Source organism: Schistocerca gregaria, chromosome 3, assembly GCF_023897955.1.
Source record: "Schistocerca gregaria isolate iqSchGreg1 chromosome 3, iqSchGreg1.2, whole genome shotgun sequence".
Lineage (NCBI taxonomy): Eukaryota > Metazoa > Arthropoda > Insecta > Orthoptera > Acrididae > Schistocerca > Schistocerca gregaria.
The window spans coordinates 326982973-327000614 of record NC_064922.1 but is presented as its reverse complement, the minus strand read 5'-3'; the positions used below and the strand labels follow the sequence as shown (position 1 = coordinate 327000614).

Sequence of the window (17642 nt, the reverse complement as noted above, 5' to 3'; positions counted from 1 at the left end):
ACTCGTATACATCCCACTTATGCTTGTTTTCGACGACGATATGTCATTCAGATATATCTGATACCGACTGTTTTTCACCACTGAACGTGGAAAATGGCTCTACAGTCGAAATTGTAGCAGTAAAAAAAAATAAAAAAATAAAAAGTACTTATAATCAAATGACGGCAATGATTTCAGTCATAAAAATCTGTTTTCTGCACAGCGATTATTGCCAGCCGTCATTCGATGGATGGACGTTATTGCCAGTCGTCTAGATACTGAGCCGAACCCTACATTCCATTAATTACAAACTAACAACTGTAATTATAGCAATGAAATGATAAACGGTTGACGCACTTATTCACAAATAATGTACACTGCGGTATTTGATAGTGTAACAATAAGTGAAAGAGTGATAATCCTGTTAACGTTTTCTGCAGCTTACTACTACTTAATACAAAGGTATAAACTATGAGGAAAAACTGAGTACATCTAGATAAAATACAGTAAGAGTGAGGAAAGTATAGGAAATAAGAGCTATGGGTAGGTTCCCATCGCAGCTGCCAGGAATTGTGGCCTTGGATTTTACATCAAGTCTCGATTCTACATCCCACTGCCAGTTGCCTACATTCTATTGCTGTTTCCGCTTCAAGCGGTATTGCAGGTGAAGTTCAACTTCTGAATATCTAGATCTTTTGTTAACTGTACAGGGCTATCGTTAGCACTCACTGAGGAACATTGAATTTTAGCATAGAAAATATATTATAGCTGACTTTATTAAAGTACAGGGTGGCGTCCGAGTACAGCCTTCTTCCAACTACATAAGAATTGTTTCCCGTCACGGGCAGATACAACAACAAATATACACTGAACCGCCAACGAAACTATTACACCTGCCTAATATCGTGTATAGCCCCAGCGACCACGCAGAAGTGCCGTAACACGAAATGGCATCGACTCGACTAATGTCTGAAGTAGTGCTGGAGGGAACTTACACCATGAATCCTACAGGGCTGTCCATAAATCCGTAAGAGCACGAGGGGTGGACATCTCTTCTGCACAGCACGTTGCAAGGCGTCCCAGATATGCTCAATAATGTTCATGTCTGGGGAGTTTGGTGGCCAGCGGAAGAGATTAAACTCAGAGGTGTGTTCCAGGAGCCACTCTGTAGCAATTCTGGACGTGTGGGGTGTCGCATTGTCCTGCTGGTATTGCTCAAGTCGGTCGGAACGCACAATGGACATAAATTGATTCAGGTGATAGGACAGGATGTTTACGTACGTGTCACCTGTCAGTCGTATCTAGACGAATCAGGGGCCCCATATCACTTCAGGTGCACACGCCCCACAACATCACAGAACCTCCACCAGCAAGAACAGTCTCCTGCTGACATGCAGGGTCCATGCATTCATGAGTTTGTCTCCATACCCGTACAGGTCCATCCGCTCGATACAATTTGAAACGAGACTCGTCCGACCAGGCATAGTGTCTCCAGTCATCAACAGTCCTATGTCGATGTTGACGGGCCCAGGCGAGGCATAAGGCTTTGTGTCGTGCAGTCATCAATGGTACACCACGTTCGAACTCACTTAAACCTTGATAATCTTCCACTCTAGCAGGAGTAACCGATCTAACAACTGCACCAGACAGCTGTTGTCCTATGTAGGCGTTGCCGACCGCAGCGCCATTCTCTGTCTGTTTAAATATCTCTGTATTTGAATACGCTTGCCTATACCAGTTTCTTTGGCGCTTCAGTGTATTTCATCCATCCTGGGAATCGAGAATCTAAACGATTTTTGCCTGTTTTCTATAGGGATACTGGCAAGATATCGGTCCAGGGAGATCGAAAACCGAATCAAACTCTCTACAGTAGTTCTCGGACTGGAGAGGACATAAAAAAGAAGCGAGCAGGGGCTTCAGTTTATATACATAGATATAGAAGATTTAATAAAATATTTTTTATTTAGTTTGCTATATCATTACTACGACTTACATTTTGTGTTTCCTTGCAGTAACGTTTGTCTATTATGGTTTTGACGGATGATGAATGCAATGTATGTTCTAATGGCAGAAAGGCATTTTCATGTGATATAATTACAATTTTCAGATTTTTTACTTTACTTGTTTCTTATCAGATTTCATGATTCTATGTCAAAGGGGAGTAACATAGATTTTGCTGAGTGAGTTCGCGAGTGTCAAAATCAGTGACATGAATGGCCGTATGATTTGATTACTTTGACTTATGAGCTTAAATTTTCTACACTAAAAAGGGACCAAAGACCTTAAGGATATAATTTTGAATTTTGTACGCCAACCTGTTTACAAGAAAGAGGAGTCTTCACAGACAGACAAACACACAGACGGATAAAAAAATGACAAAAATTGTTTCGTGATATTAGCAGTTTTCCGATTTCTTCATTGAACTCTACTGTCAAACTTTGCTTCTTGCTGATTTTCGTGATTCCATGTCAACTGACAGACAGAGAGATTGACAAAGAATAATAAAAAAATATTCTTTTCGTGTGATATACGTGCAAATTAAAACATTTACAATTTTTTTCCTTTACTTGTAATGTGAATCTGTGCGTCTCTGCGCAAATTTCACTATTCTAGGTCAACAGCAAGTACTCTGTAGATTTTGATGAGTGAGTTGTCGAGTATCAAAATTTAAGAGTACCTTTTAACTGAAATGACTTAGAAGCTTAAAATTTTTACAAGTCCACGAGACCATAGACCTTTCGGACACGGAGAATCTCTTATGGATAAAAATAAATAAAGAAAGTAAATGAAACGCATGAACTAACACTACACTAGTGTCATCAGTCAGAACCGAGGTTGGCTGTCCTCACCTGGTGCTACCTCATTGAAGCTGGGAGGTTCCAATGCTGGTCCCGGGGGGCCTGGAGGACCCTGCAAGCCAGGCGCTCCGGGTTCACCTGCAACATGTCCGACGTGTCATCACAGTATGCTGTATGAGAGAACAAATCATTCAGTAAGAGATAATGACAGTTTAACATTAAGTGGTCACTGTGTTCCTCCAGCTGAGTCGAAGAAGTATCATATATATGTCACTGCGAATCATCTGCAGTTTCAAACTTATTGGAAGTTCTATCTTCAGTCTACATCGCAAGGTAAGGAAAGAATGCGTATTCTGGTCGCAGCCCAACACGCTACAGCTCACTACATGAAGAACATACCGAGGTAACCTAAATGAAGCAATTCAGTTTCCGTAATGAGCACCACCGCAAATGTCGTGGCACACTTAGCGTCTCGATTTCACGCAACATCGGCGGCTTGCGTATCAGTTTCGCAACATATATAGAACCCAGTACGTTGTCCTCGAAGGTGAGTGTTCATCGGAGGTGAGGGTATCATGTGGAGTGCGTCAGGGAAGTGTGGTAGGTCTGCTGCTGTTTTCTATCTACATAAATGATAGGGTGGACAGCAATGTGCGGCTGTTTGCTGATGATGTTGTGATGTACGGGAAGGTGTCGTCGTTGAGTGACTGTAGGAGGATACAAAATGACTTGGACAGGATTTGTGATTGATGTAAAGAATGGGAGCTAACTCTAAATATAGATAAATGTAAATTAATGCAGCTGAATAGGAAAAAGTTCGCACCTGATGTTCGCACGCTACTGTCGTTAGTACCTACGGAAAGGTGCTGAAGGACTCTTAAACCACGAATAGGCGACAAGGCGTTGAACGTCCACACCTCATCACAGCACATGGACGTCGAGGGCTTGCTGTTATAAGGAAATATAGCAGCGACGTATGGCAGATCTGACAGCAGAGCACAATGCAGGTCCCAACACAAGTGGTTTGGTGCAAACTGTTAAGCGGGCGTAGCTGAACATGGGTCTTCGAAGCAGCCGGACTCCTCCTATTCCTACGTTAATCCATTGATAGCAACAATTCAGATGGCATTGGGCACAGGATCGTAGAGATTTGACCTTCGGTCAATGCATTTCAGTCACCTGGGCGGATAAATTATTCTTCGGATAAGCTGTCATAGAGGCGAATGGCTATTCGGAACATGCAACGCGCTAAGGACGTAGGCTGGTGGGGACTGCTTATGCTAGGCTTCCACGGGATCTGTGGTACTTACCGAACGCACAGCGACAGCTTCCCACTACATGATCGTTACGACGGACCACCTGCCTACCGTCATGCTTAATGCCTTTCCTGCTAGCGATGACATCTTTCAGTAGGATAAGAGGATAAGTGTCTGTGGTAAATATTTTCCACCTGGAACTCTGAATTGATTTATGTGTAATTTTTTTGCAGTTTTTTCCTCTTTTGCAGTTTTCTTCATTTTTTGTTTCGACCAGCCAAGGACTACGTTAGTTCAACCCTGCCTTTCCTTGAACTTTAAACTGTATCCATTACTCTCTCATTCGCTTTTTGTGAGCCTGCGTTTTTTCTTCATTCCATGTCTTGTCAGTTTTTATCTTTGGCTTTTCTCGGAAAGGCTGCTGTGTTTCAAGTTTCTGCTACAGAACATCATAGTTCTGGATGTCTTCATGTGTCATCATCGCTTCCTGAAGATTCCGCTCAACCTCAACGAACCAGGCATCTTTGTTTTTTTATCCAGGAAATAGGTAAAAATCCTCCTAGTCAGTCTATTTGGTCCCATTGGCATTTCGTGACCATAGTGCTGCATGCCAACCTTGTGTAGCCGAAGCCATCTCGCTGCATTATGGCAATGTCGACATAAGGCGGTCGCAGTGGATAGATTTCGTCACCGAGATTGGGTCAGGGCAAAACACAACATCGGCGTTTCTGGCGACCCAGGTAGCATACTTCAGCAGAATGTAGTGAGTCAGAGCAACGAAACAGTGTCATGTCACCTTCATTATGTGACGAAATAAAGGCTAAGGCGAATGCAACAAACGGCGCCAAGAGTTTTTACGAACCAGTTATATACTACAACAAACTCGCTAAGCAGGCGCAGCAGAAGGAAAACTGTTGATACCTTCGTAATAGCAAACCCTAAGTGTTCGTGGTGAATGACACCTAGTAAACATCATCCATTGCTTCGCTCCATAAATACACCAGCAGTTTCACTCATAAGGCAGTCGGTCAGACGGATTGATGGTGTTCATGACGTTCGTACTGGATTCCCTGATTGCAGGGAAGTGACTTATGACAGATTTCCTGCACACTACGGGCAACAAAAGCCGCTACTGGGACGGATGTCTACCTCGCCATAATCGCTAGTTGCAGAGCTCCATACCACAGTATACTTCTGTCGCAGATGGGAGGACCTGGAGGTCCTTCCTTCCTACCAGGATCAGGACACCAGCATTCCTGGCATTCCGCCGGGTTCAATAGGGCCCATCTGGACGGCAGGCAATATCGTCGAACTTCACGGCTACACAGCAACTGTCAACGTGGTACGAGGGATGACGAAGGAGGGTGGTTAGCGGGAGAGGGCAGAGCATCTTCCAAGCAGCCACGTGTAGGTTCAGTACACACTCTGTTGTCACTCACTGTCACAGCGTCGTGGCACAGCCGGTGCTGGGGTCACCGCAAGCAGCGAACTGCCAGTGCAGCAGCCGGCTGGATCGAAGAGTGCGGTGTCAACTGCCTTGAGCGGGCTTAAGGACGTTTACGAGGCGATTCCTCAGCTGTCATTGGCAGACGATGTCAGCCACGAGTCGAGACGCTACCTGTATTTTTATGGAAATAAATAACTAATTCCCAATCTTTTTTCACTGCGCCTACCGGCGACTACAGGTCACTACCATCCTTCCGAGGAAAACTGGCAAGGAGCGAACTGAGAGAGTGCCTCCTGACACACAACCAATTCTACTTACGACCTTCTAATAGTCACTCTTGCAGTAATAAGCAATCCTTTTTCTCATCGTGTTGTCACTTGTTACACATGCAAGAACAATTTTTCGTTTTACCGTCTTCTGAACCCTCTTATTGGGACTGAGTTCATGCTTAAGGTCTTTTCTCCCTTGGCTTCTTACTTCTTGTTCAGACCTTTCCTGTTCGTCGTGAGTCATTCTGCTCCACACAGTGTCTGTTGTCGAACGACTGCAAAATATATCTGAGCTTTGAGTCAAACGACCTGGAGCGTTTGCTGTATCCTAGGCCCTTGTAACTTTTCTGCTCAACTGATTTGTCCCTGATGTACGATTAGCGTTTGGCTGATGACTGATATAGACACATTTCTCTGTTGGACACAAAAGTTGTGAGTTCTTTGACTTGTTTTGTGCCTGTGCCTAGAAAATCAGAAAAGATCGCATCTACGGAAGCTTAGCAGTCGATGTCTGGTCTGTTATCCTGTAGGCCTTGTTACCCGATCTCGAGCCGTTCATGATGTTTCTGTGCCACTCCTGGACGATTTTGTTGTTGAAGATAAAGGTGAAACACCACTTCCTTTCCAAATATCTGTTATGATGTTGTTGGAGTCTGAAATATTTCCTCTAAAATTCACTTACGTAGTCGTGTCAGTCAAGGTTTGTTGGATAATCCCTTGTTTCTCTCAAAATTTGGAGTACGGTGTTTCTATCAGCTGAGGTGTAGATTTTAATGAAATCAACGAAGATCGCAATGAACTTTTCGTTCCCAGACTTCAGATGTGAAAGAACAGATGCAAGATTGAACACTTTCAAGGCAAAAGAGCTAATTTATCTAAATTTTTCTCATTATTCTTCCTATTGTGAACCAAGTCGTTTACCTGCCATGGTCTGAAGGGTTTTTTTTAGAGGAACTTGTGTGTTTTAGAGATAAGTGACATGCAATGGTAGTTCTTCGCGTCAGATTTTACGTCTATGTTATGAATAGAGTGACTGACGTTCTGATTACGTTTATCATCATATTCATTATTCTTTTATTATTTTTCTTTTTGATCAACGTTTACTCGTTATGTAATTAATTTACATTGACGTTCGCTTATTTGAGTTCAAGTGCCCTCCTCATCATCGTCTTTGTTGTGTGCATAGTTCCGCGTAGTTAGCGCCTACATAACTTTCCCACTAGAGCGCGCCCTGCTAAGCACAGCAGTGCAGGCGCAGCGCTCGTCCATCTCCGCACTACGAGACCAAATTCTGCTTCCACCGATCCGCGTATTAATATGTAACGCAGCCAATGAGACTGCTGCTAACGTAGAATCTTTTCTTCTCGCGGATCACACTCGCGCAGTGATACCTGAACGCGCGAGGTATTATAACGAGTGTCCAGACCTCCGATTAGTCGGTCTGTATTAGTCTGCATGAGTCTGCCTAGTAAGATTATCATATTCTTGTACATAGCCATGAAGAGAAATGTATAGACACTTTGTCAAATATCAGAGATATGTGAGAATAAGATTAACGTACCAAGACTAAAGGAACTTCAGATTGTCAATTGTAAGTAGCATCCAGAATCAAGTTAAGTAAGGTTTATGATTTTTATTATTTTAATAAATGTGTGTGAAAATTAATCAAGTTCTGTTTAAAGTTGGTCACCGTCAATCTGCTACTCTAAGCGTGCAAGTGGCATTTCTATCGTCTGACCTAACGGCAGAAGATAAACACGCCACGATAAGACCACGAGACATATTGCTAACACTCGCCTACTTCGTTAGAGCGACAAGTCAAATAATATGATGGTGTGTGTACCGGAGGTCTTACAGTACGCACACCACAATCTTCAACAACTAAAACAAAAACAGCATAACTAGTAAAACGTTCTTTGATTAGAAAACATAAAAAAATCCTACATCTGTCGACAGGAAAGTTATTGCCGTAAGAAAATTTTTTATCATGAGGTCTCTGCACGAGTAGAAGATGTGCTCCCTGCTCTAGACTCACCCCTGTCTCCTTTGGGGCCGTCCTTGCCGTCAGCTCCTGGTATCCCTGGGGTGCCGTCCAAGCCCGGCGCCCCCTGGTCGCCTTTCGGTCCTGCAGGACCCTGAGGCCCAGCAGGTCCCTGTAAAAACAATGCCGAAGATGACGTAAAAGTGGTTTAGCTAGCTGTCGGCAGCAACACGTATGTGTGTGATCGCGCTTTCAACTGGAGTGTAAAAGAGTACAGAGCAAACTGCATGTCAAATGCTTAAAGTGTTTATCTGTGCAGTGTCTGATTGTGAGATGAGAACTCACTATTGTTGCTGCAAAATCTCAACATAAATGTGCATTTTTAGGTGGTATCAAGGCAGTGGCCAATAGTAGCCCTGTCGAAACCGCAGATTTTTTTCACAGAGATAGGAGAAGAAACGTCACTGCCATTGTGGGCGATAGCTTGGAGCGAACTTCAAACCGGGAGAATTTTTGGGAGTATAACTGGAGATGAAGACACTTACCTCTCTTTCAGATATACAGACCCATGCCAAGTCTTCTCACAGGTAACTGAAAAACGCAGAACGATATCCACCGCCTGTAAGAGAAGAAGGCACGTTTTTCGTCGCCTGATTCAGAGTGCCATGTGTTGGAATACCTGCAAACACAGTCATGCACGGTGCAGATGTCAAATTGTGTCTTGCAGTCTACCCCGTAAGGTGTGCAGCTGACGGTAAGGCACAAGTCCAACCTGGTCGTACCATGTTGAGACTTCCTCGCCAGCAAGTCGCATTCCCAGCGTGCCAGACTTCACACTCAAGTTACTCGCTGAACCAGGCGATTGCCTCTGGTGCGTAGCTTCCTGAGCTCTATGCAGGGACAGTTTGGCAGCGGTGTCAGTATTTGTGCTGGTATTAGTCACTTCTCCTCCAATGAACCATGGACCTTGCCGTTGGTGGGGAGACTTGCGTGCCTCAGCGATACAGATGGCCGTACCGTAGATGCAACCACAAACGTGTGGTTCCTGAAGAGGGGCAGCAGCCTTTTCAGTAGTTGTAGGGGCAATAGTCTGGATGATTGACTGATCTGGCCTTGCAACACTAACCAAAACGGCCTTGCTGTGCTGGTACTGCGAACGGCTGAAAGCAAGGGGAAACTACAGCCGTAATTTTTCCCGAGGGCATGCAGCTTCACTGTATGGTTAAATGATGATGGCGTCCTCTTGGGTAAAATATTCCGGAGGTAAAATAGTCCCCCATTCGGATCTCCGGGCGGGGACTACTCAAGAGGACGTCTTAATCAGGAGAAAGAAAACTGGCGTTCTACGGATCGGTGCGTAGAATGTCAGATCCCTTAATCGGGAAGGCAGGTTAGAAAACTTAAAAAGGGAAATGGATAGGTTACATTTTGATATAGTGGGAATTAGTGAAGTTCGGTGCCAGGAGGAACAAGACTTTTGGTCAGGTGAATACAAAATTATAAATACAAAATCAGATAGGGGTAATGCAGTAGTAGGTTTAATAATGAAAAAAATAGGAGTGCGGGTAAGCTACTACCAACAGCATAGTGAACGCATTATTGTGGCCAAGATAGACACGAAGCCCATCCCTACTACAGCAGTACAAGTTTATATGCCAACTAGCTCTGCAGATGATGAAGAAATTGATGAAATGTATGATGAGATAAAGGATATTATTCAGGTAGTGAAGGGAGACGAAAATTTAATAGTCATGGGTGACTGGAATTCGAGAGTAGGAAAAGGGAGAGAAGGAAACATAGTGTGTGAATATGGATTGGGGGAGAGAAATGAAAGAGGTAGCCGTCTGGTAGAATTTTTCACAGAGCATAACTTAATCATAGCTAACACTTGGTTCAAGAATCATAAAAGAAGGTTGTACACATGGAAGAATCCTGAAGATACTACAAGGTATCAGATAAATTATATAATGGTAAGACAGAGATTTAGCAACCAGGTTTTAAATTGTAAAACATTTCCAGGGGCAGATGTGGACTCTGACCACAATCTATTGGTTATGAACAATAGATTGAAACTGAAAAAAATGCAAAAAGGTGAGAATTTAAGGAGATGGGACCTAGATAAACTGACTAAACCAGAGGTTGTACAGAGTTTCAGAGAGAGCATAAGGCAACAATTGACAGGAATGGGGGAAAGAAATACAGTAGAAGAAGAATGGGTAGCTCTGAGGGATGAAGTAGTGAAGGCAGCGGAGAATCAATTAGGTAAAAAGACGAGGGCTAGTAGAAACCCTTGGGTAACAGCACAAATATTGATTTTAATTGATGAAAGGAGAAAAAATAAAAACGCATTAAATGAAGCAGGCAAAAGTGAATACAAACGTCTCAAAAATGAGATCGACAGGAAGTACAAAATGGCTAAGCAGGCATTGCTAGAGGACAAATGTAAGGATGTAGAGGCTTATCTAACTAGGGGTAAGATAGATACAGGCTACAGGAAAATTAAAGAGACCTTGGAAAAAAGAGAGCCACTTGTATGAATATCAAGAGCTCAGATGGAAACCCGGTTCTAAGCAAAGAAGGGAAAGCAGAAAGGTGGAAGGAGTATATAGAGGGTCTATACAAGGGCGATGTACTTGAGGACAGTATTATGGAAATGGAAGAGGATGTAGATGAAGATGAAATGGGAGATACGATACTGCGTGAAGAGTTTGACAGAGCACTGAAAGACCTGAGTCTAAACAAGGCCCCGGGAGTAGACAACATTCCATTAGAACTACTGACGGCCTTGGGAGAGCCAGTCCTGACAAGACTCTATCATCTGGTGAGCAAGATGTATGAGACAGGCGAAATACCCTCAGACTTCAAGAAAAATATAATAATTCCAATCCCAAAGAAAGCAGGTGTTGACAGATGTGAAAATTACCGAACTATCAGTTTAATAAGTCACAGTTGCAAAATACTAACGCGAATTCTTTACAGACGAATGGAAAAACTGGTAGAAGCCGACCTCGGCGAAGATCAGTATGGAATCCGTAGAAATGTTGGAACACGTGGGGCAATACTGAGCCTACGACTTACCTTAGAAAATAGATTAAGAAAGGCAAACCTACATTTCTAGCATTTGTAGACTTAGAGAAAGCTTTTGACAGTATTGACTGGAATACTCTCTTTCAAATTCTAAAGATGGCAGGGGTAAAATACAGGGAGCGAAAGGCTATTTACAATTTGTGCAGAAACCAGAGGCAGCTATAAGAGTCGAGGGACATGAAAGGGAAACAGTGGTTGGGAAGGGAGTGAGACAGGGTTGTAGCCTGTCCCCGATGTTATTCAATCTGTATATTGAACAAGTAGTTAAGGAAACAAAAGAAAAATTCGGAGTAGGTATTAAAATTCATGGAGAAGAAATAAAAACTTCGAGGTTCGCCGATGATATTGTAATTCTGTCAGGGACAGCAAAGGACTTGGAAGACCAGTTAAACGGAATGGACAGTGTCTTGAAAGGAGGATATAAGATGAACATCAACAAAAGCAAAACGAGGTGCAGAGGGAATTAGATTAGGAAATGAGACACTTAAAGTAGTAAAGGAGTTTTGCTATTTGGGGAGCAAAATAACTGATGGGGGTCGAAGTAGAGAGGATATAAAATGTAGACTGGCAATGGCAAGGAAAGCGTTTCTGAAGAAGAGAAATTTGTTAACATCGAGTATAGATTTAAGTGTCAGGTTGTCGTTTCCGAAGGTATTTGTATGGAGTGTAGCCATGTATGGAAGTGAAACATGGGCGATAAATAGTTTAGACAAGAAGAGAATAGAAGCTTTCGAAATGTGGTGCTACAGAAGAATGCTGAAGATTCGGTGGGTAGATCATATAAGTAATGAGAGGTATTGAAAAGAATTGGGGAGAAGAGGAGTTTGTGGCACAACTTGACGAGAAGAAGGGGCCGGTTGGTAGGACATGTTCTGAGGCATCAAGGGATCACAAATTTAGCATTGGAGGGCAGCGTGGAGGTTAAAAATCGTAGAGGGAGACCAAGAGATGTATACACTAAGCAGATTCAGAAGGATGTAGGTTGCAGTAAGTACTGGGAGATGAAGAAGCTTGCACAGGATAGAGTAGCATGGAGAGCTGCATGAAACCAGTCTCAGGACTGAAGACAACAACAACAACATTAGTCACTTTTGTGCCAGTTTATCAAAATGGTCCAAATGGCTCTGAGCACTATGGGACTCAACTGCTGTGGTGATCAGTCCCCTAGAACTTAGAACTACTTAAACCTAACTAACCTAAGGACATCACACACATCCAAGCCCGAGGCAGGATTCGAACATGCGATCGTAGCAGTCGCACGGTTCCGGACTGCGCGCCTAGAACAGCGAGACGACCGCGGCCGGCTACCAGTTTATCCATTTACTTGTTCCAGCCAGCTAAAATTATCCACATAAGTACTTTATTTTTACGGGAGTCCGCCTTTGTGCAAAATCGCCCTGGCAAGCCATCGTAGGCCATGCTATTCTTCTGCTTTTTTTCATCACTCACACTGATGGTTTGAATACACAGGATGTTTCAAAATTCGATAGCACAACTTGAGGAATGGATTCCTCATATAACAAGAAGGAAAAAAGTCTAGTATACGTGGGCTGTGAAATGCATACCTCAGGAGCTACGAGCACCTCTTGATCTCCAGTAATGTAAAAAATATATCTTCTACTGCAAGCACTTTGCTTTCCTTATTTTGAGAGGAGATACTATTGACAGAAACAAGTAGAAACGTCTAGTGAACAATGAGCTCTAAATTGCATGCCTGGAGAGCTATGATCACTTGTTGATCTTCGCTACTATGAAAGACATCTCCTGTTTTGAACAAGTGCTCTTAGTTTTTACAGCTACTCGGGATACGGCTCTTTTAAACCTCCATCGCTCGATATATCTGGTGAGGGAAGGGGGGAACACATAGATGCCACCAGAGGAGGCCTGTGACTTGATTGGCTAGTGCATCTTCTTAAGTAGGCGTAATTCAGAGATTCGACTCGCGTTCAATGAATCCAAAAAAATATCAACATTAGTACGGAAGACTGCAGTGAGAAAATTACATCAATGCATCATGACACAACTAAGCATTATTAGTTATCAGTGACTATCTAATTGAATCAGCATTCTAGACTATTTTTTTCTATAAAGAATATTACTCTCATTGTATAGAACTCAGCACCACAAAATGACCTCACAGCACTTCAACGTTATGTATATCTCAGTTATTAAGTGTACATATCGTAAATGAACTTCTTAGTGTTTTACATTTTGTAGATGTATCATTGTCTTCATTGGCCACGTCAGTGTGTCATCACATGAGTTTCAATATCACTTGCCCAGCGTAATGGTAAATCAGAATGTTTGTAACTCTATGAATGGGCACCTACTACCTGGCTGGAGTCTTTTCTATAATTTGTCGAGTCGCAAGCCCATCTACAAGAATTCGCCCTCAGACAAGCAACTGAAAAGTATCCTGCGTGAAACATAGCATGTAATTATATAAAATTTGTTGCCATTTTCGAGATCCTTCATTCTTTTGGTACTGTACTCTCTGACAGCTGAAAAATTAGAAAATTCATACTTGTAAAAATATAAATACTTATAATAAATCTTTGGGGAGGTGAGAGGATGATTCCCGTTCCTCGTCACCTGCGCATCACAGACTGCAACTGACGGCTACCTGAGCGTCTGTACTAGTGCTGGTAGCAGAGTCAGTATACAGGAATGCTCGTAAGAACTTCTACATCTACATCTACATACATACTCCGCAATCCACGATACGATGCGCGGCGGAGGGTACCTCGTACCACAACTAGCATCTTCTCTCCCTGTTCCACTCCCAAACAGAACGAGGGAAAAATGACTGCCTATATGCCTCTGTATGAACCTTAATCTCTCTTATCTTATCTTTGTGGTCTTTCCGCGAAATGTAAGTTGGCGGTAGTAAAATTGTACTGCAGTCAGCCTCAAAGGCTGGTTCTCTAAATATCCGCAGTAGCGATTCACGAAAAGAACGCCTCCTTTCCTCTAGAGACACCCACCCGAGTTCCTGAAGCATTTCCGTAACACTCGGGTGATGACCAAACCTACCAGTAACAAATCTATCGCCCGCCTCTGAATTGCTTCTATGTCCTCCCTCAATCCGACATGATAGGGAAACGCTCCAGCAGTACTCAAGAATAGGTCGTATTAGTGTTCTACAAGCGGTATCCTTTACAGATGAACCACATGTTCCGAAAATTCTACCAATGAACCGAAGACGACTATCCGCCTTCTCCACAACTGCCATTACTTGCTTGTCCCACTTCATATCGCTCTTCAATTTTACGTCCAAATATTTAATCGACGTGACTGTGTCAAGCGCTACGCTACTAATGGAGTATTCAAACATTACAGGATTCTTTTTCCTATTCATCTGCATTAATCACAAATCCTGTCCAAGTCATCTTGCATCCTCCTAGAGTCACTCAACTACGACACCTTCCCGTACACCAAAGCATCATCAGCAAACAGCTGCACATTGATATCCACCCTATCCAAAAGATCATTTATATAGATGGAAAACAACAACGGACCTACCACACTTCCCTGGGGCACTCCAGATGATACCCTCACCTCCGATGAAGACTCACATCGTACTGGGTTGTATTACTTAAGAAGGCCTGGAGGCCTTGCAGATACCTGTGTAAGGTGTCAGGCAAATCCAACACCTTCCATGAAAACCCTGACATGATAAGCAAATCCAGTAGTATGTCACATAGCTCCGAATAAATCGTGACATTAAATTAACCAAAGTAATGTGAGTAACGAGTGAGCAAATGGAATGTCACAGACTAACACAAGAATGCCTAAATGCATGTCATACCTTGCCACCATGAGACAGACGCAGTTCCGAGGGGAGAAACGAGAACAGAAGCCGAGAGCAGAACCGTGTTAAGCTAGAAGGCCCTACGATAAGGGACGGAATGGACACCCACGTTGCCGGTTAACCATTAGGACAGCGCCAGCTGCATGTTTTAGCGTGAGATTTTTTCGCGTCTCTGTTACGTTAGGACCACCCTGCAGCCAGAGCCCTCCAGAAGATCAGTATAGATCTTACGATAACGCTAAAAGGACCACACCAGCTGCAAGTTTTAGCGTGAGACTTTTTCGCGTCTCTGTTACGTTGCAAACTTTAAAAACATTGTCCCACCACGAAAAGTATAACGTTTCTCATTGGATAGACATAATTTTTGGAGGCGGAGCTTAAGGTTAACATTGAGAACCTGATTGGTCAGATGAAAACACATCCAGATAGTTTTTTTTTTTTTTAACCAACTTCGGTAAATGGTAGTAAGGAGAGGTGAGTTAGTTCCGAGATGGCGAGCTGGATGGCTGCTGCGCAGCCCGCTGCCCCCCTGAAGCTGCCTAACCAACGACAAGGTAATGAACGCACGCGATGCCGCATAACAGCGCATAAAGCTTCACTCAGAACTGCAGAAGTCTCATCTGTTACACCTCCTTTTTTTGCGTAATACTAGTGTCGATCGTAAATTAAAGCTCATGGTGTTCACATTTGCCACTTGAAGTAAAAATCTGAAACGCGATGATTTCTCTGTTATATAATTATTGAGAAGCCACATCAGCCACTGTAATTTACGACAAATTAGATAAGTAATTAAAGATAATTGAGGATCACTGTAGACAATTTTGATAGTTTTCTCTCTTGTGAAACTTAATTTAAACCTAGATTATATATGTGATATGGCATAGGCCATCCTTTGATCCATTGTAGAACTTGGAAACCCACTCAGGGAATATTCGTTCACATTTTTGTTGAACGCAGTTGGTTTTTATCATCCTGTATTGAATTATTTCCTTTTATCAATAGTGCAATTTATAAACAATGTTTTGTGAGTAGAATAAAATTTACAGTGGTAAACTTAAACGCTTTTTCGACGTTATTTTACCAGCTAACTAAAAATAGGAAAGCCTTGGATCCCTTCTACTAAATTTAGTTAGTATTAAGATTCTTTTACAGGGAGTGCAGTGGAGCTGACGCTGAAATCATTAAGTATTTGGTTATATCATCGCTAGTCTCACTGAACTCTTCTGAATTCTGCATGTCATGTGTGGTCTGGCGTCTCCTTACCAGCAACAGGTCCCAGGTTCAAACTAGTCAATTCCCTAAAAAACACGCTCAGCGCGTCGTTGCGCGAAAGTGGTAGGGAGACACGAAATAGAACAAACAGACACCACGCAGAATGTTAGAGCTGGCTGGTTTAGCGCCCATGCGGGAGTTACCTGTGCTCCAGGGAGTCCAGGAGCGCCGTCCAGGCCCGGAGGTCCAGCGTCGCCCGCTGGCCCCTGCTCGCCCGCCGCTCCAGGCAGTCCGGGAAGTCCCGCCTCTCCCTTCTCTCCCGCTGGGCCCGGCGGTCCAGCAACCGCCAGCTTCTGCACACACCACACACCACTACTTTTTACACAGTAACTACGACAGAGCTGAAAACAAGGGCACCAAGACACCACATAAATTCTACACACATAAAAAAAAAGTTTTGGATCACCTCGATTCCGAGAGTTCCGGAAGCTGTACAGAAAATTCGAATAGAGATCAACATTAACATCATTTCCGTCCTTTTGAATGCTCATGAAAACCACACATTGCATGTTGCACCACCATACAGCGAGACCTTCAGAGGTGGTGGTCCAGAGTTCAGTACACACCGGTACCTCTAATACCCAGTACCACGTCCTCTTGCATTGATGCATGCTTGTATTCGTCGTGGCATACTATCCACAAGTTCATGAAGGCACTATTCGTCCAGATTGTACCACTCCTCAACGGCGATTCGGCTTAGATCCCTCAGAGCGGTTGGAGGGTCACGTCGACCATAAACAGTCCTTTTCAATCTAATCCAGGCATGTTCGATAGTGTTCATGTCTGGAGAACATGCGGAACAGTGTAGTCGAGCGATGTCGTTATCCTGAAGGAAGTCATTCACAAGATGTGCACAACGGGGATGCGAATTCATGAAGACGAATGCCTCGCCAACTATGCTGCTGATATTGTTGCATTTTTGGTCGGAGGATGGCATTCACGTATTGTACAGCCGTTACGGTGCCTTCCATGACCACCAGCAGCGTACGTCGGCCCACGTAATGCCACCCAAAACAGCAGGGAACCTCCACCTTGCTGTATGTCTAAGGCGTTCGGCCTGACCGGGTTGCCTCCAGACACGTCTCCGACGATTGTCTGAAGGCATGTGTGACACTCATCGGTGAAGAGAACGTGATGCCAATCCTGAGCGGTCCATTCGGCATGTTGTTGGGCGCATCTGTACCTCGCTGCATGGTGTCGTGGTTGCGCCGTGCGGGTTAGCCGAGCGGTCTCAGGCTTTGCAGTCATGTACTGAGCGGTTGGTCCCGGTCTAGGTTCGAGTCCTCTCTCGGGCATGGGTATGTGTGTTTGTCCTTAGGATAATTTAGGTTAAGTAGTGTGTAAGCTTGGGGACCGATGACCTTAGCAGTTCAGTTCCAAAAGATTTCACACACATTTGAACATTTTGTCGTGGTTGCAAAGATGGACCTTGCTATGGACGTCGAGAGTACAGCTGCGCATCATACAGCCTATTGTGCACAGTTTGAGTCGTAACACGACGTCCTGTGGCTGCAGGAAAAGCATTATTCAACATGGTGGCATTGCTGTCGGGGTTCCTCCGAGCCATAATCCATAGGTAGCGTTCATCCACTGCTGTAGTAGCCGTTGGGCGGCCTGAGCGAGGCATGTCATCGACAGTTCCTGTCTCTTTGTATCTCCTCCATGTCCGAACAACATCGCTTTGGTTCACTCCGAGACGCCTGGACACTTCCAATGTTGAGAGCCCTTCGTGGCACGAAGTA

General features: G+C 43.8%; 1 protein-coding gene across 1 annotated transcript in view; it reads right to left on the bottom strand.

Annotated features, from left to right (window-relative positions):
• LOC126355358 (collagen alpha-1(XVIII) chain-like) overlaps window positions 1-17642 on the bottom strand; it is a 586377-nt gene that overhangs the window by 68114 nt on the left and 500621 nt on the right. The window contains exons 16-18 of the mRNA XM_050005652.1: window positions 16044-16193; window positions 7785-7902; window positions 2829-2915 (exon numbers count right to left, since the gene is read on the bottom strand). Coding sequence (XP_049861609.1) covers window positions 2829-2915; window positions 7785-7902; window positions 16044-16193 — 355 coding nt within the window. The remainder of the gene's footprint in view (window positions 1-2828; window positions 2916-7784; window positions 7903-16043; window positions 16194-17642) is intronic.